This window comes from Equus quagga, chromosome 14 (assembly GCF_021613505.1).
Source record: "Equus quagga isolate Etosha38 chromosome 14, UCLA_HA_Equagga_1.0, whole genome shotgun sequence".
Lineage (NCBI taxonomy): Eukaryota > Metazoa > Chordata > Mammalia > Perissodactyla > Equidae > Equus > Equus quagga.
Window position 1 is genome coordinate 82,410,131 of NC_060280.1, and position 19,428 is coordinate 82,429,558.

At 36.9% G+C, this 19,428-nt stretch overlaps 1 protein-coding gene across 1 annotated transcript in view; it reads left to right on the forward strand.

Moving 5' to 3' along the window:
• The window catches only part of LOC124225625 (beta-galactosidase-1-like protein 3), a 64,469-nt gene that overhangs the window by 25,819 nt on the left and 19,222 nt on the right, over positions 1 to 19,428 (forward strand). Inside the window, exons 11-15 of the mRNA XM_046638273.1 lie at positions 15,386 to 15,470; positions 16,684 to 16,821; positions 17,426 to 17,506; positions 18,185 to 18,291; positions 19,124 to 19,264. Of these exons, the coding sequence (XP_046494229.1) occupies positions 15,386 to 15,470; positions 16,684 to 16,821; positions 17,426 to 17,506; positions 18,185 to 18,291; positions 19,124 to 19,264 (552 nt within the window). The remainder of the gene's footprint in view (positions 1 to 15,385; positions 15,471 to 16,683; positions 16,822 to 17,425; positions 17,507 to 18,184; positions 18,292 to 19,123; positions 19,265 to 19,428) is intronic.

Consider the following 19,428-nt stretch of genomic DNA (forward strand, 5'->3'; position numbering starts at 1 on the left):
TTATGTGATGTTCACTTTCCTTGTTTTGAAGTTTGCTTTGGCTGATATAAGTAGAGCTATTCCAGCTTTCTTTTGGTTAGTGTTTGTGTGGTGTAGCTTTCTTTATCTTTTTGCTTTTTACCTGTGTTAAAGTCTTTGTATTTAAAGTGGATTTCTTGTAGACAGCATATAGTTACATGTTGCTTTTTTAAAGATTCAATCCGACAATTTTTGTCTCAATGAATGTGGTTAGACAATTCACATTTAAAGTGATAATTGATATGGTTGGATTAAAATCTATCAACCAACTAGCAATGCTAATTCCAACTAGCATCCAACTAGCACTATTCCAACTAGTAATCTAATTAGCATTGCTAATTCTTTTCTATTTGTTCCATTTTTTTCTCTTTCCTTTTTCTTCTTTTTTGCCCTTTTCTTGGGTTAATTGAGCATTTTTTCTTGATTCCATTTTATCTCCTCTATGGACTAATTACTTTGACCACATTTTAAAATTGTAGCTGTTCCCCAAGGATTTAAAATATACATTTTAAAATAATCTGAAACTATCTTTAAATACTAAACTGCTTCACATGTAATTTTAAGATCTTACAACAGTATATTCCTAATTCCTCACTTTAAAGATGTCATTCCATTGTCTTTTTGCTTCTGTGGTTTCTGATGAAAAGTGTCTATTAATTCTTATCTGTGGCTTTTGTAGGTGATTTGTCTTTTTTTTCTCTGACTGCCTTTAGAGTTTTCTCTTTGTCTTTGGTTTTCAGAAGTGTGAGTTAATGTACTTAGGTGTGGTTTGTTTCTTAGAATTCATCCTGCTTGATGTTCTCTGAGATTCTTGAATCTGTGGTTTGGTGTCTGTCATTAATTTTAGAAAATTCTCAGCCATTACTTATTCAGTTATTTCCTCTGTTCTCTCTCTTCTTCTGCAGGTCCAGTTACCTGTACACTAGGTCATTTGACATTACCTCACACCTCTTGAGTGCCATTTTTCCCCTACTTTTTTTTTTTATTTTTCAGGTGTTTCGTTAATTTCTATTGAATTTTTGTTAGTACACTGATTCATTCCTCTCCTCTGTTGAGTCTACTGATGAACCCACTGAAGGAATTCTTCATTTCTATTACTGTGTTTTGATTTCTAGTATTTCCATTTGATTCTTTCTTGTAGTTTCCATCTTTCAGCTAAAATTGCCCATCTGATTTTGTGTACTGCCCACCTTTTCTATTATAGCCTTTAACGTATTAATTACAGTTATTTTAAATTATCTTCTAATTATAACATTTATGTCCTATCTGAGTCTGTTTCTGATGATTGTGTTATCTCTTCACAGTGTTTTTTTTTTTCTTGCCTTTTTGCGTGGCTCATAGTGTTTTCTTGGAAGCTGAACCTCTTGTGTGGGACATGGATGCTATCTTGGAGATAAGCATGCCTTTCCTCCTGCCTGGATTTTATCGTGGAGTTTTGTGTTAATCTAGTTAGGAGTTGGGCTGAATTTGAGGTTTGTCATTGCTATGGTTATCCTCCATGCATCACAGCCTTCAGATTCCTCTAGTGGCATCTTGTGTCTAGGGTAAGGGCTCATTTGGCAGAAGTATTTTCTCTGTGTTTGCACTCCTCTGGGCTTTGGGTCTTCCCTTTGCATTGGACCTCAGAGAAAACCTGTCTCTTCCAGCTCTCCCAGCTATACTACAAGGTATTTTTACTCTATTCTGGTTAGCCTGATGTTGAGACAGGAAACTCATTCCCTGAAGTTCTGATTAAGACAGTCTTAGGCAGGGACTGTGTCCCTAGGTCTGAGGGGTGTGGCCTTTTCAAGTTCTCCTGCTCCTCCTCTAGCTATAGTTCTGGGCCAAGCATGTGTTCCTATTTCTTTTCCAAAGGGGGTGTTTTTTCCCCTGCTCCCTTTTCCCAGATACAATAGGTTTCTACCAGTGCCCTAAGGTGACAGCTTTTGTTGCTCTTCTCTCTGCAGGTGAAGGCTTTGTTCCCTAGGGAAGATGGTTATGGGAGATCTGACAGTGCCTCATGCTCCCATTCCCCAGCCAGTACCAGGAAGGAAGTCAAAGTACCACAGACTGTGTGGTGTAAACAGCATTTATTTTCTTAGGTTTCTGGAGGCTAGAAGTCTGAGATTAATGTGTCAGCAGATTTGTTTCTTCTGAGGCTTCTCTCTGTGGCTTGTAGATGGCTGACTTCTCTCTGCTTTTCCACATGATCTTACTTCTGTGTGCCTGTATCCTAATCTCCTCTTATAAGGACACCAGTCAGATTCAATTCGGACCCAGCCTGATAACTTCGTTTAACCTTGGTTAACTGTTTAAGTACCCTCTTTCCAAATACAGTCGCATTCTGAGGTACTAGGTGTTAGGACTTCGACACATGAATTTCGGTGGATGCAATCCAACCCTTACAGAAACTTACTCAGGATTCTCCCCAGTCTTGCCTCAGAACATCAGGTGGATTCGTGGAGGTAAAACTTGCGTGAAGGTATAAGACCCCCTACATCTGGGCCCCCAGGGGCTTCACACTTTCAGGCTAGTCTACACTCAGTCTTTACCATTTCTTTAAAATTATCTATTTCTATCTTACAGGCTCCAGCCCCAGGTAAGCAAATGATTAGGTCCTGTTTCTCCCAGGTATCAGGTTTATGATGAGTTTTGGTTTATTTGGTTGCTCTGTGACCTCAATTTTCTGAGAGGTTCACATAAATAATTTGTAGTTTTTCAAGCCTTGTCCTTGTTGTAAGTGTGGGATTTATGTTCCTTCTAGCTCTCTATATCTCTGATTATAAGCAGAAGTTTCTCTATTTTCTGCTGAATAAATATCATTGTTACAGTTTTTCTATGTTTTAATATAAGCACTTAAGAGTACAAATTTCTCATTAGCCCGTGAATTTTTATATTTGTTATACCATAATCAGAATAATTTGAATATTCAATAGGATTGCTTCTTTGACCTATTAGTAGATCCAGGAGTGAGTTTCTTAATTTCCAAACATATAGAGTTTTTCTTTTTCCTTAATTACACTGCAATCAGAGAACATACTCTATACCATTTCAAACTTTTATAGTTCTTCTTTCATCATAAACTCATGACTTTTTAATATGTCTAATGCATTTTCATCAATTATAATCAATATATTGTTAAAGCTTAAATTGTTTTCTTGCTGGCTAGTTGGAAGCTCCTTCAAGCTGGATCCTATTTCCTTCTGATTTGACACCATCAGTCTTCCATAGTTCCCTTGGTTTTTGGCAGAGTAAGATGTCCAGATTCACCTTATACATTTCCAATCCTAGGCCTGAAATAGCTATTTCTATTAGGAGTCCTGCTGCTTCTATAGAGCACAATCTGTGAGGGCTACTGGATTGCCATGGCTTCTAGATATGTTCAGTGTGTAGGGCCAGGAAATAGGTACATTTTTAAAAGAGGGGGAAATTAAGAGTTTCCACTGATTTGTTAAATACAAATTTAGAATTGTAGGTTTATATTTAACTTCTTTGATTTATACTCTTATTTTTTCTCTCACTCTGGAGATCATAATTGCTAACAATATTAATAATTTTATTATTTAATCAATTCTACAATAATAGATTTGAAATAACAATACTGGTAATATTACTGAAAATAAGAAAACCCAATAATCTTTAAGATTTCTGTGGGTTTTCTTTTATCTTTAAGGTGTATCCCACAGGGAGTGTGCAGTCAAAATTCTATGTACTAAGGTTACATGGAATAATTTCTTTGTTTTATGTAGTTATTTTACCAGTTTGGTGTAGAATTTGGTTCATTTAAATTTATTTTCAACTTTTAGACATTGTCCTCCATTTTTAAATTTTATTTGTGTTTGTGTCCTATCAGTGGTCAAGTTTTGTAAGTGCCCTGTATCCTTGAAATGAGCGTGTTTTGCACAGCTGGGTGTGGTATTCTCAACAAGTTCTTCATATCAGCTTTGTTTATTGCATTGTTCTAATTTTCTACTTCCTACCATGATTGTGGATTTGCATATGTCTACTAATAGTCCTTAATATTTTTACCTGTACTTCAAAAGATTTATCAAAGTTTTTTTTATACATTTTGAAGCTCTGTAAATTTGGAATTCTTTTATATTCAAACAGAGGAAATGTTTATCATTAGGAAATGACCCTCTTTATCTGTATCCTTTTTTAAATCCTCATTTTTGGTTTCATTTGCCTATGCTAAACGTTCACTTTTTTAATGCTATCCCATATTATTTAAGCCCCCTTAAATTGCTTTTGGATCATGATGGGGGTGGATAGTTAACTAGACAGCTGTCCTTATTAGTGTGACCTGGTGGGACTACCACAAACTACTTGTCAGTTTCTAGAAACTAACAACTGAAAATGCATTGACCTTTTGCAATTGGAAACAATACCTTGTTGGCTGCCATTCAAAATGCAATTACAATTTCTGGCATACTGCAGTTGTCACTTTACCTTATTTATGTCTCTCTTTGTTCCAAAAGGATTTAAGTTCAGCTGAATAAGCAGGTATTATTCTAAACTATAGTGATCAAATGTCCTAGGTTGTTCTCTTCTAGCTTTCTGAGGAATCATTTGAGTGAAGCCTGAAAAATATATTAACAAGTTACTATAATCACAGAATTTTAGAGATGGAGGGACCTTAGAAGTTATCTAGGGAAAGGAAAAAGTCCAAGAGGCACTGAACGACTGTTGTCCCACAGTTAAGAAAGGGCAGACCTGTTGTGTGAATCCAGACTGTCACACGTCTCCGTCCCTCCCTGCTTCCTGCACATATTTGAGAACACCACTATCTGGTGTTAGAGACGTGCAGATGGACCTTTCTGCCATTGTGTTCTGTGTACTTTAATAGTTAACCGAAACACTGGCCTGTTCCGTAAGCTGATGCTGTCAGAAGCCAAGAATGTATTGTATCTTTCTGTAACTCCAGTCTCTGTATATGAACAGGAGAATCACCAAACCTATTATCTTGTCTTGATAAACGTTTTAAGTGAGAAATCTTTTCATTTCCCAAAACAATCCTTGTGAAATAGTGCACTTCCTCTGTGAAACAGTTTAACCTGTGGAAATGTGTGAGGAAGCTGAGCAGAGGGCTCCAGAGTTCCAGGAGCAGCCGTGGCACTACCGCATTTTTCACTGGTCAGTCACGGAACCTTCCCTTATTAGAACAATTATTACTTCAATCTCATTTTCTGCTGCATACTTTTGCTTTCAGTTAGAAGATTGATGATTTCAGGAACATTTGTTAACTCAGTGCCCTGCTTGGTGGTGTTTACAAAGGCCCTTTGCTGCCTGGCCCTCCAATGTGTCAGAGATGTCGTGGGTATGAACCGAACTCTTCAGTGTGTTTTCCTCTGTGTTCTTTTCCACGTCTTTGGAAGCATCTCTAAAAAGGCAATGAGAAATGTGTGAAGATAAGAGAATAACCCATTTTCAGGACAAAACTGTTATTGTATTTGCTTAGGATTCACTCATTTAGGGGTGTTCAATAGCTTCTTCTCCCTAAAGGTTTATTTTTCTTTTTTTTTGTTATTGTTTTTTCTTTATGGTTTATTTTGTATTGATGTATAATTGACATATTATATTAGTTTCAGATGTACAACGTAATGATTCGATATTTGTATATGTTGCAAATGATCACCACTATAACTCTGGTTAACATCCATCACACACAGGAACATTTTCTTTCTTGTGATGAGAACTTTTAAGATCTACTCTCTTAGCAACTTTCAACTATTCAAAATAGTATTATTAACTATAGTCACCATGCTGTACATTCCATCCCCATGACTTATTTATTTTATAACTGGAAGTTTGTACCTTTTGACTCTCTTAACTCATTATGCTCACCTCTCACCCCCAACTTTGGCAACAACCAATCTGTTCCCTGTATCTATGGGCTTGGGTTTTTTTGTTGTTGTTTGTTTATTTTCCAAGTATAAGTGAGATCATAAGGTATTTGTCTTTCTCTGTCTGACTTATTTCACTTAGCATAATGTCCTCAAGGTCCATCCATGTCATTGCAAATGGAAAGATTTCATTCTTTTTTATGGCTGAATAATATTCCTGTGTGTGTGTGTGTGTGTGTGTGTGTGTGTGTGTGTGTGTATGTGTGTGTGTGTGTGTGTGTATCACATCTTCTTTATCCATTCATTCATTGATAGACATTTAGGTTGTTTTCATGTCTTGGTTATTGTAAATAATGCTGCAATGAATATGGGGGTGCATATATCTTTTCAAGTTTGTGTTTTCTTCAGATAAATATCCAAAAGTGGAATTGCTGGATCATACTATAGTTCTATTTTTAAACTTTCGAGAGGCTTCCATACTGTTTTCCATAGTGGCTGCACCATTACAAGCCCACCAACAGTGCACGGGGGTTCCCTTTTATCCACATCCTTGCCAACACATTATTTCTAGTCTTTTTGATAATAACCATTATAACAGGTGTGAGGTAATATTAATTTTTGATTTGCACTTCCCTGATGATTAATGATGTTGAGCATCTTTTCATGTACTTATTAGCCATCTGTGTTCCTTTTTTGGAAAAAATGTGTTTTAAATCAAATTTTTTGTTGCTATTGAGTTGTATGAGTTCTTTATATATTTTGAATATTGGCCTATTATCAGATACTTGATTTGCAAATATTTTCTCCCATTCGTTCAGTAGGATGCCTTTTCACTTTGTTGATGGTTTCTTATACTGTGCAGAAGCTTTTTAGTTTGATGTACTCCCACTTGTTTATTTTTGCTTTTGATGTAAGGTCCAAAAAAATCATTGCCAAGATCAATGTCAAAGAGCTTACTGCCTATGTTTTCTTTTAGGAGCTTTATGTTTCAGGTCTTACATTCAAATATTTGATCCATTTTGAGTTAATTGTTGTGTGTGGTGTAAGATAGGGTCTAGTTTCATTCTTTTGCATGTAACTGTCCATTTTTCCAAAACCATTTATTGAAGAGACTGTCTTTCCCCGATTTTATATTCTTGCCTCCTTTGTTGTAAATTAATTGACAGTATATGTGTGGGTTTATTTCTGGGCTCTGTATTCTGTTCCATTGATCTATGTGTCTGTTTTTATGCTAATATCATACTCTTTTGATTACTATAGCTTTGTAATATAGTTTGAGATCAGGAAGCATGATACCTCTAGCTTTGTTCTTCTTTCTCAAGATTGCTTTGGCTGGGGTCTTTTGTGGTTCCATACAAATTTTAACATTGCTTTTTCTATTTCTGTGAAAAACGGCACTGAAATTTTAATGAGGATTGCATTAAATCTGTACATTACTTTAGTAGTATGGACATTTTAACAATATTAATTCTTTCAGTCCATGAGCATGGAATATCCTTTCATTTATTTGTGTCTTCTTATTTTATCACTGTCCTATAGTTTTCAGCGTGCAAGTCTTTCACCTCATTGGTTAAATTTATTCTTAGGTATTTTATTCTTTTTGTTGAAATTGTAAATGGGATTGTTTTCTTAATTTCTCTTTCTGATAGTTTGTTGTGTATAGAAATGCAACTGATTTTTGTGTATTGATTTTGTACACTGAAACTTTACTAAATTTGTTTAGTAGTTCTAACAGTGTTTTGGTGGAGTCTTTAGGGTTTTCTATATATAATATCATGACATCTGCAAATAGGGACAGTTTTACTTCGTCCTTTCCAATTTAGATGCTTTTTATTTCTTTTTCTTGCCTAATTGCTCTGGTTGGAATATTCAATACTATGTTGAATAAAATGGCAAGAGTGGGCATCCTTGTCTTGTTCCTGATCTTAGAGGAAAAGTTTTCAGCTTTTCACCCTGAGTCTGAGGTTAATTGTCTTATATGGCTATCATACATGGCCTTTATTACGTTGAGGTACTAAGTTTGTTGGGAGTTTTTATCATGAGTGGATGTTGAATTTTGTCAAGTGCTTTTTCTACATCTATTGATATGATCATATGATTTTTTTCATTTTGTTAATGCAGTGTATCATGTTGTTTGATTTGCAGATGTTTGCATTCCAGGGATAAATCCCATTGGATTATGGTATATGATCCTTTCAATGTAATGTTGAACTCAGTTTACTAATATTTTGTTGAGGATTTTTGCGTCTATGTTCATCAGGGATATTGGCCTGTAATTTTCTTCTTTTGGAAAGTTATTTTCTGGTTTTGGTGTCAGGGTAATGCTGGCCTCAAAAACAATGAGTTTGGAAGTATTCCCTCCCATTTTTTGGAAGAGTTTGAGAATGATTGGTATTACTTCTTTAAATGTTTGGTAGAATTCACTAGTGAAGCCATCTGGTCCTGGACTTTTGTTTGTTCGGAGGTTTTTGATTCTCTATTTCTTCATGATTCACTCTTGGTAGGTTGCATGTTTCTAGGAATTTATCCATTCCTTCGAGGTTGTCCAGTTTTTTGTTTTTTCTTTTTTTGATATATGATTCTTCCTTTATAGTCCCTTATTTTCCTTGTATTCTCAGTTGTAATGTCTCTTCTTTCATTTCTGATTTTATTTATGTGAGTCTTCTCTCTTTTTCTTGGTGAGTTTGGCTAAAGTTTCATCTATTTTCTTCATCTTTTCAAAAATCAGCTCTTAGTTTCGTTGATTTTTCCTATTGACTTTTTAATGTATTTATTTCTGCTCTGTTTTTTGTTATTTCCTTTCTACTATTAACTTTGGGCTTAGTTGGTTCTTTTTTTAGTTTCTTAGGTGTAAAATTAGGTTGTTTATTTGAGATCTTTCTTGGTTCTTAATGTAGGCACTTATCACGTGAACTTACCTCTTAGAACTGATTTTGCAGCAGCCCATAAGTTTTGACACGTTGTATTTGCATTTTCATTTGTCTCAAAATTTCTTTCTTTCTTTCTTTTTTTTTAAGATTGGCACTTGAGCTAACAACTGTTGCTGATTTTCTTTTTTTTTTTTTTTTGCTTTTTCTCCCCAAATCCCCCCAGTACATAGTTGTATATTTTAGTTGTGGATACTTCTAGTTGTGGCATGTGGGATGCCGCCTCAACATGGCCTGATGAGCAGTGCCATGTCAGTGACCAGGATCCGAACTGTTGAACCCTGGGCCACCAAAATGGAACATGCAAACTTAACCACTCGGCCATGGGGCTGGCCCCTCAAGATTTCTTGATTTCCCTTTGACCAATTGGTTATTCAGTAGCATGTTGTTTAATCTCCACATATTCGTGAATTTTCTACTTTCCTTCTTGTAATTGATTTCTAGTTTCATACCATTGTAGTTGGAAAAGTTGCTTGATATGACTTCAATCTTCTTACATTTATTAAGACTTGTTTTGTGGCCTGACATACGATCTATCCTGGAAAATGCTACATGTGTGCTTGAGAAGAATGTATATTCTGTTGCCTTTGGATGGAATATTCTGTATGTGTCTGTTAAATCCATCTAATGTGTTGTTTAAGATCAATGTTTCCTTATTGATTTTCTCTCTGGATGATCTATCCATTGATGAAAGTGGGGTATTAAAGCTCCCTACTAATATTGTATTGTTGTCTATTTCTCCCTTTAGGTCTGTTAATATTTGCTTTATATATTTAGGTGCTCCTATGTTGGATGCATAAATATACACAAATGTTATATCCTCTTGTTGGATTGACCATTTTATCCTTATATAATGACATTTTTTTGTCTCTTATTGCAGTATTTGTCTTAAAGTCTACTCTACCTGATATGAGTATAGCTGTCCAAGCTTTCTTTGGTTTCCATTTGCATGGAATATCTTTGTCCACCCCCCACTTTCAGTCTGTGTGTCCTTATATGTGAAGTGAGTCTTTTGTAGGCAGCATGTAGGTCAGTCTTGCTTTTTTTTAAAAGATTTTATTTTTTTCCTTTTTCTCCCCGAAGCCCCCCAGTACATAGTTGTATATTCTTCACTGTGAGTCCTTCTAGTTGTGGCATGTGGGACGCTGCCTCAGTGTGGCTTGATGAGCAGTGCCATGTCCGCGCCCAGGACTCGAACCAACAAAACACTGGGCTGCCTGCAGCAGAGCATGCAAACTTAACCACTCGGCCACGGGGCCAGCCCCTGGGTCTTGTTTTTATATCTATTCAGCCACCCTATGTCTTTTGATTGGAGAATTTAGTCCATTTACATTTAAAGTAATTATTGATAGGTATGGGCTTATTGCCATTTTGTTAATTTTTTCTGGCCATCTTGTAATTCCCTTGTTCCTTTGTTTTCTCTTGCTCTTTTACTTTGTGATTTGATTATTTTCTGTAGTGGTGTGCTTAGATTCCTTTCTCTTTCTCTTTTGTGTATCTATGATAGAGTTGTGCTTTGTGGTTACTGTTAGGCTTACATAAAACAACTTAAATTTAACAGATATCTATGTTTAATAGATAACTACCATCTATTTTAAGTTTATAACAACTGAAGTTTAAGCACATTCTAAAGCTCTACATTTTTACTATCCCACCCATATTTTATGTTTTTGATGTCACAGTTTACTTCTATTATGTGTAGTATTGATTTTTATCTTAAGATCAGTTTTGTCTGTTATTGATATTTCCACACTAGATTTCTTTGTTTAATATTTAAGTGGCATATCATTTTTTGTGTCATTTTAATTTTACCATAATTTTGTATACATGTCTCTTATAAACAGAAATTAGTTGAATATTTTTTATCTCAGTCTGACACAATCTTTTATTTGGAGCACTTAGTCATTTATATTTAATGTAATTATTGATATATATTGAATTTAAATCTATCATCTTATTGTTTGCCTTCTTTTTGTATTTTCCTTTAGAATCTGAGCTTCTTCTTGTGGATTTGGTTATTTTAAAAAATCACTTTCTGTGTTTGCTCATGCCACTATGGGAACTGTAAACTCTATTTTTATCTTTTAAAGACTGTCCTTGAAATTTTGATGTAAGTGCTTAACCTACCACAATCTAAAGTTAAGCAATATCTTTGCACTCTACCTGGAGTATGTAAGTATCATGGAACACTGACTCCATTTACCCCTAAAGACACACATTCTGTTTCACTCTTGCATTTGACTTCTATTTTTGGAAAACTCTAAAAAATGTTATTATATTTATTTTATGTAATCAGTATTTGTTCAGTTTTAGCCCAATATTTACCATTTTTTGTTCTTTATTTCTTATATCCCAGATAGTCTATTTAGGATGATTTTTCTTCTGCTTGAAGTGTATCCTTTAGAAATTCCTTTAGTGATATCTAGTTATAGCAAACTGTTTTTTTTTTTTTTCACCTCAGTCTTTCACTGTCTCTGGAATTCTAATTTGGTGGTGGTTTTCTTTCAGCATGAAGTCTGCTAACTTCATTGTTGCTTTTGAGAATTCTACTCTCAGGCTAACTCCCTTGCAAGTAATGTTTTTTGCTTTTGTCTGCTATTAAGAATTATTTTCATTTTGGTTTTTGCAGTTGGAGTATAATCTGTCTATGTGTGAATATCTTTTATTTATTATTCTTGCGATCTGTTTGGCTTCTTGAATGTGTGTATTCTCAGCTAGTATCTCTTCAAATATTGCTCCTGCCCTGTTGTCTCATTCCTTTCCTTCTGGGATTCCAAGTAAAGTTATGTTAGACCTTCTCATGTGTGCTCAATATCTGTAATTAGTTTGTGTATTTTTTCTCTACTTTCTTCTGATCTATATTCACATGCATTAATTCTCTTCTCAGCTATAGCTAAGATGATATTGTATTTTATCCAACATCTTTTCTTGTCCTTGGTGAGAAGGTTGATCCAAATAACATAAATCATCATTATTGGAAATTGTAAGTTTTTTATTATATCTTTTAGTATTTTTTAAAAAAATTTGTTTTAAAAATTTTCTCTTCAGGGACATAAGTTATGTGTAGTGCAAAATTATTTTGTCTGTCTTCCACATCTCCCTCATCCATTTCTCTCTAATCCTTTCTACTCTATGTTTATTTCCACTTAATTTTGTTCACCTTTCACTACCTTTCTTTTCATATCCTTTACAGTGTTTATTTTCCTTTTATCTGCTTCCAGTTTTGACTTAATATTTTCTATTGTATCTACTTTTAAAAAAATAAATCTGCCAGGTTATATTTTAGCTCCTTATGTATTTTATCATATCAGTCTTCTTGAATAATTTTGGTTCTATTTTATGTTCTAAATTTATAGAGGTGATTGTTTCATTGAGATTTTTAACTTTAAAATATTTTTACCAAAATTTTGACCTGTTCTAGGGCAAGTTTTTGCTGTTTCTCCTTTGTAATTTCTTTTCCTGTTTTCCCCCCTTTTTGTTGTAAATTTTAAAAATAGATTCTGTTTTTCATTCCTTTTTTATTACTACTCATCTTTGACTTGAGTAGTAATTGGCTTCTCTTGTGGGCTCAAGTACTTAAGAGAACTGTGGGTGAGAAGAGTACTTGACTGCATCCAGGCTAACAATGTATCTTATGGCACATTGTTGTATGCAGGGATGAATCCTTCCTTTTACCTACCTTCCTTTTCCCATTCCCTGCTCTCCCAGGAAGCCAGCTGAGATTACAGGACTGCTCTCAGATGCCTCACAAGCAGACTTCTTCCTGCTAATAGTTTTTTCCTGTGATTCTTCAAATTACTTCTTTCCAAGATTCTGATACATTGAATTATGCAAAGTGTACTCCTTTTACCAGCTTGTGCACCCCATTCTGTAATCAAAAATAAGAAATTATTGGTATTACAGTGTAGAATATTCTTCTTTCTTAGAGGAAATCTGTACTGCTACCCTTTCCTAAAATCTTCAACCAAGAGCATCTTCTCTCTGCATTTTTTTTAAAGATTTTATTTTTTCCTTTTTCTCCCCAAAGCCCCCCGGTACAAAGTTGTATATTCTTCATTGTGGGTCCTTCTAGTTGTGGCATGTGGGACGCTGCCTCAGCGTGGCCTGATGAGCAGTGCCATGTCCGCACCCAGGATTTGAACCAACAAAACACTTCGCTGCCTGCAGCAGAGCTCGTGAACTTAACCATTCGGCCACGGGGCCAGCCCTCTCTCTGCATTTTTGAATCGTTGATAGACGTTCAATGCTTTGGCACTCTTTTCTCCTAATTTATATTTTGAAGTTTCAGATGTCTCTTAGATTTATGGAAGATATTATTTGTGTTTCATTTCTCATTCTTGGTTTTGGTTTTGAGAATTTCCAAGAGGAGACTGTTAAGTGGACCAATAACACAGTGCCACATTAACACCAGAAGTCAGTCTTTCCCCTTAAATACAAATGGAAAAAATCAAGGATTTATATTTATTTAGTAAAAGTTCCTAGTGAAAATATAATTACACTACCAATAAAGAAGAAAATGGAAACCAGGGAATATAGAGTTAATTCAGGAAACACAATATGATTTTGAAAATGCTTGTTAATATGCATAGAGATATGGATAAGATTATTTATGCATGAGACAAGAGTAAGACATTAGAAAAAAGGGATAATCAGAGAACCAAAAAGCACTCCTTGAAATGAAAATCTAATATTTGAAATTAGAAATTAAATATAAGAGTTGGAAAGTACAGTTGAGGAAATTTCCTAGAAGTAGTACAAGTCAACAATAAATAAAGTATAAGAGACATGTAAATGTCTTAGAAGATCAATTTAGGATGCCTAACATCTTGCCAATAATAGCTACAAAAAGAGAGGGCAAAGAACACAGAAGAAAGGAAATTACAGATAACTAAAATAAGAAAATTTCCTTTAACTGAAGGATATGTATCTCTAGATTTAAAGTTGCCCCTCAAATGGTAAGCACAATAAATGATAAAAACACCCTCACTGTAAAATTAACATCATAGGAAAACCATGGGCTTACATATCAACTAACAAGAATCAAATGTATAGGCTTTTAAAATATCAACATTGGATGATAGAAAGCAATGGAACATGCCTTTAAAATTCTGAGGATATTTGAATTTCAACTTAGAATTTTATACCCAGCCTAAATCTTAAGCAACTGTATTGATAAAAAAGATATCTCTAGGTACTTAATGACTCAGAATAATTATTTTCCATTACCCTTTCTATGGAAGTGTTTGGAGGATGCAGGAAATGAGGGATTAAACCAAGATAGAAGAACACATGAAATCCAGAAAACATTGTATCCACCCCCAAGGGATCAGCTAAGTCCTAGGATGGCAGGTCTTCAGGTTTACAGTATGATCATTTTTTATTACAGCAGGATGCTGGAGGACTCCAGGAACGCAATTGAGAATGCACAGTATGAATGCCTGACATATTCTCCAAGAGAAGCCCAGCCATAATTTTCCATTTTAATACAAATGGCACAACAATTAGGTAGTTCTGCTGTGAAGAAGATGTCAACTTTTAAAAACAGAACCTACATTCTTCAGCAGCCTTGAAAATGTTAGGCTAGATGTGGAATACAGGTATCAGGCTGAAAGCCTGTGGCATCTGACAGGTTAGGCACCAAGAATATGAATGTTAAAAGAGATACCTGTCGTTTTAGGTGAGAGTTAGTTTAGAAGTTTTGGAAAATGGAATTGCTTTGATATATTTTCTTCTAGTTTTGGATAGTAAGTCCTTTACAATCCAGAGACAATATAGTGTAATGGTTAAGAATGGGGTTCTGGAGCCAGGCTGGCTGAGTTCAAATGCCAGCTCTAGCATTTCCTCACTGAGTGAACTTGGATCGGTTACCTAACCTCAATTTCTTCTTGTGTAAAATAGCGACTGACAGTATCTTCCTTATAGGTTGTCACACAGAACAAATTAAGTAAAGTACTTCAGATAGTGCTCAGCACATAGTGAGAATTCAATAATCATTAGTAAAAGGTATAATCCATAAAGACATTTATGATTCTTATATATATAATTGTTTATTAACCAAAATATACAAAGTAACAACTGTTAGAAATAAAAAAGAAATGAATAGAAACAGAATTACAATGGACATTTCAACATAGATGAGGGAGAATAAAATTAAATAAAGGTATAGAGGAAATGAACAATGCACTTAATAGACAACGTAACTTAGTGGCTGATAGTTCAGGTGGGGCCTGGATTTGAATTGTGGCTCTGCCGCAACCATCAGCGTGACCTCTGAGCCTCAGTTTCTATGGGAGGAGTTGCAGTCAGGTCCTTGTATATCCAAAACTGATTCTTTCAACATCAGCCTCACATGTGACAAGGCTGGGATTATTGATGATGCTATCCAGGTATAGCAGGAAGGCACATAAAGCAAGAATGATCCTGGAGATCATGAGTGCCGAGGAGCAGTGGGAGAAACAAAGCTGTGGATGGTGGCAAAGGTGCAGCGGGTGAGGGGAATGGGGGGGAGGTAAGTGCCGAATTGGGAAAAGGTGAAAAGCATGAGTTCCTCAAATCTCGATGTGTTGTATTCAGTTTTTCTTTTTGTCAGACTTAGCATTTGATTTGGTTTGTTTCTAGAGGGATAAGCCCATTATGATTATGGAATATTGGGTCGGCTGGTTCGACACGTGGGGAAGTAAGCACGAGGTTAAAGATGCGGGTGGTAAGTGTTTTGCAGTGTTTGACCCCAAGTAGAGATGGCCCTGAGTCGTGGATCATTCACACATTTCTCTGCTAACTAATCAGCTTGTTCAACCACAATTATTGGCTCAGACCCTATTATGTACAGGGACTTGGTTAGTCCTGAGGGTGCCCTGGTGAACAAAAGTTACCAGTTCCTAGCCCCAGAGAGCTTGTAATTTAGTGGAGTTGACAGATGATTAAGAAGTAAAATAATCAATATAGAATTCTACATCTGCAAGTGTTTGGAAGTAAACAAACAGGAGGCAGTGATAGGAAAGCTAGGGCCGACCTGCAGAGGGAAGACCAGGTGGTCACGGACAGGGTCCCTATCATTATTATGAAAACAAGTTCACTTGTGCCTGAAGTAAAAACTGTTGAAAAGTACTCAGTAACTAGAAGACCCTGATTTGAGCTGAAAAATAGAAAAAAAAAAAAAAAAGGCCACCACCACTACCATCCAACAGCAGTTTTCTGATCACTCTCATGTCAGGCTCTCTGCCGTGTTTCCACATACGTTCTCTCATCAGTTAATTCTCTCACCAGTCCCATGATGGAGTAGCAATTAGGACCTTCACTTAACAGATAAGGAAGCAGAGGCTCTGAGAGAGCAGACAGCCTATCTGAGGTCATACAAATAGGACAGAGCACAGCCAGGGCGGAATCCCACATCTAACTCACTTTTCACCACCCTGCTCCCTATCATGGCTGGGGGAAAGATGGTCATACCTGTAAAATCATGGTGACAAAACGAGTTTCTGTGGCTAAAGATTGAGAACAGCCACTCATGGACTAGTACATTGATTCTAAACCAGTGTCCCTAGACATTGCCCAAGAAAGTAGCAAGTGTACACTAATTATTTGTACAATTTCAAAAAAGTTTAATGAACATTAGAAATTTAAGTGATATAAAGGTTCTTAGGCTATTATTTAATACATGTAGCTTAGAGTCAAATTATGTCCATACTCTGGGAAAAATAATTTTTAAAAAGACTCTTAGTATTGACAAGACTTGGTTTCCTAGAGTAGTTCTGGCCAATTCCACCTATTTTCTAGTTAGAATCCTAGTGGCGGGTGAAGGACCAAACAATGAAGTTGATTGTGGGGCCAGGTTGGGAATGATAAGATTTCGCCACAGACTTCTGTCCTCTCTTAATTTTTAATTTTCTATACGTCCTCATCTTTTTACTCTACAGATGTTAAGAACACCGTGTCTGAATTTATCAAATTTGAGATCTCCTTCAACGTATATATGTTCCACGGTGGAACCAACTTTGGTTTCATAAACGGGGCCATAAATTTTGTGAAGCACGCTGGTGTCGTCACTAGCTATGGCAAGTGTTCACTCGTATGGTCACCTCCCAGCACAGGTGTCATTGGAGCTTCACAGATGAGCCTCCAAAAGCAAGTTCTGGCATTATTGGGTTCTTGACCTATAATCTATACTGAGCATTGAGGATTTTCCTTTCTTCTGTGATGTTCGTAATGTCCCTCACAGGCTGTCGTTGCACTAGACTGAGCTGCCTGTGACCTAGAGCTCTGCTTCAGTCATTGCATACACTGTGCACCCCTTGACTTGAACCTTCCAAGAGAGACAGAATGCAAGTGGTGATTGCCATACGGGCACCAATAGGCACAGCTGGGCAGTCCAGATTGAGGAAAGAAGAGAGTGTCCATTAGAAAGTGACACAGAAGGATAAGCCCAGCGTCAGGACAGCCTCAGATCTCAGGCAGGCTTGTGGGGAATGTCCCTAGATTGGCATTAATGTCCCTAAATTGCATTCCCACACGGCAGCCTGGGATGGACTGGGCCAGGGGGCAGGGAAGATGTGTCTTCTCTCTCCTCTGGTGGTCCTGGCCCATTTCATGCAGAAGTGCTGAAACAGGGCCTGTTGTGGAGGATTACCTGGCCTATGACAGCGCCCTGGTGTCTTGCAGACTATGATGCTGTGCTCACAGAGGCCGGGGATTACACAAAGAAATATTTCAAGCTTCGAAAACTCTTTGGATCCATCTTAGGTACTCAGCAGCCATTTCAATTTGAGGGGTGGTCCTCCTTGTGAAGTGGAAGGCTGAGAGAGGGAAATCCTTCCCTCTCTGGGCAGAAGCCTAATGGAGCACTTAAGAGCAAGCGCAATCTTAAATTCAAATCCTGGTTTCCCACTTCAAAGCTGTGTGATTTTGCATGAGTGTTTTTAAGCCCCTTAAGCCTCAGTTTCTTCATTGAAACACTAAGACAGTGATACTCATCCCCTTTAATGATTGTGCAGATTAAGTAAGTTAGTATTTGTAAAACTGTTAGTATGCTGTATGACATAATACCCTCATATATAAAAGCAAAAATTGTTCTATTTAATTCTATTTAAATGAAGTTAATTAACCACCTACTATGTACTAGAAAGTAGATAAGCACCAGCATTGCCAAAAGGCTTAAGGCAGTTCTTGCTCCCTAAGAACCCTCCGCCTGAATGAACAATGTTACCCCTTAGAGGTCTGTGCATACAAAATGGCTCCAATTTAGTCACTGTTGCTTTTTCGTCACTCTTCGGAAAGTGTACCCATGTGCTGGGTTGGTACCTGTTTCTCTCGTTGGCTCTGGGATATGAGAGCTCATGGATAGGGAAGGGGAGGATTGGAGATATAACTCGGAGCAGTTATTTCAGGCACTTCTTGCCCCATGGCCCATTTTCATTGCAGCAGTTCCCCTGCCCCCCTTACCTGAACTCACTCCCAAGGCTGTGTATCCTTCTACGAGATCATCCCATTACTTGCCACTGTGGGATGTCCTACAGTACTTAAATGAGGTGAGTACTGCCTGGGCACTGGAATAGGGGGTGGCCATTGGAGACTTGGGGGAGAAGGCCTTGGACTGTGGAATAGAGATTCCTTCAAGAGCTTTTTGTTGTGTGGAAACTCATCCTCTGTATTTCATCCGAATTTAGAACTGTGGGACAAGAACCATAAGCTTCCTCTGGGTGGACTGGGAAGGGGTTTGAGCTTGAAGAGTTAGTCAGGATAAGGGGAGAAGCAGGATGTTAGAGGATCCTATTGCCCATCTCAGATGAATCCATCTGGTGAATGCTCTTGTGTGGGACTGCATGATCCAAATGGGAAAGGCTGCTGAGTTTCTGACTCCTCTTCACCATTAACTAGGCCAAATGACAGAAATTCTTTGCGTCCCTGCTCTCCTTTTAAAATTAGATTACTTGTCCCCTTTTGGAGAAAGGTGAAAATTGTTTGAAAAATATTAACTCTTGAATTCATTTTGTTTTCACCTCGCTATTGCTGTTTTAGATAAAAAGTAGTGACTGGCATGTTGTAGATGCTAAATAAATGTTTACTTAGTGCATAATTCTTTGCTCAACTTCAGTCACTTCAGAATATAACTTATTTACTCTGTCAATTCTCATGATTACAGCAATTGTTCCCTTTACCATGCTCCCACCATCCTCTGAGTGTTTTGGTCAGTGGAGACATAAAGGACAAGAGCATGATCACATAGCATCTGTTTTAGTAGTTCTCATCCAAAGAACTCTTGGGGACAGTTAGGAGGTAGAAGAAAAAATGACAAGGCTCTTAGAAGTATCCCGACTTCTCATCACCCTGGCTTCTGTTTCTGCCATGTCTCTCTCCTAGCCAGTCATGTCTAAAATGCCAGTCAGCATGGAGAATCTTCCTATAAACAATGGAAATGGTCAGTCCTATGGATTGGTCCTTTATGAGACTCCCATCTGCTCTGGAGGGCAGCTTCATGCCCATGTTCGAGATGTAGCACAGGTAGGGGCCAGCAGGCTGTCTGTGGAGGTAAGCAGACATGTAGCCTAACTCTGCTATTGGGGAGGGCAGTTACTCACTGGTCAAATTTACTATTTGAAAGTAATTTTAAGCACCTACTGTGTGTGAGGCAATGAGAATATAAAGTCAAACCAAAGATTCTTGCT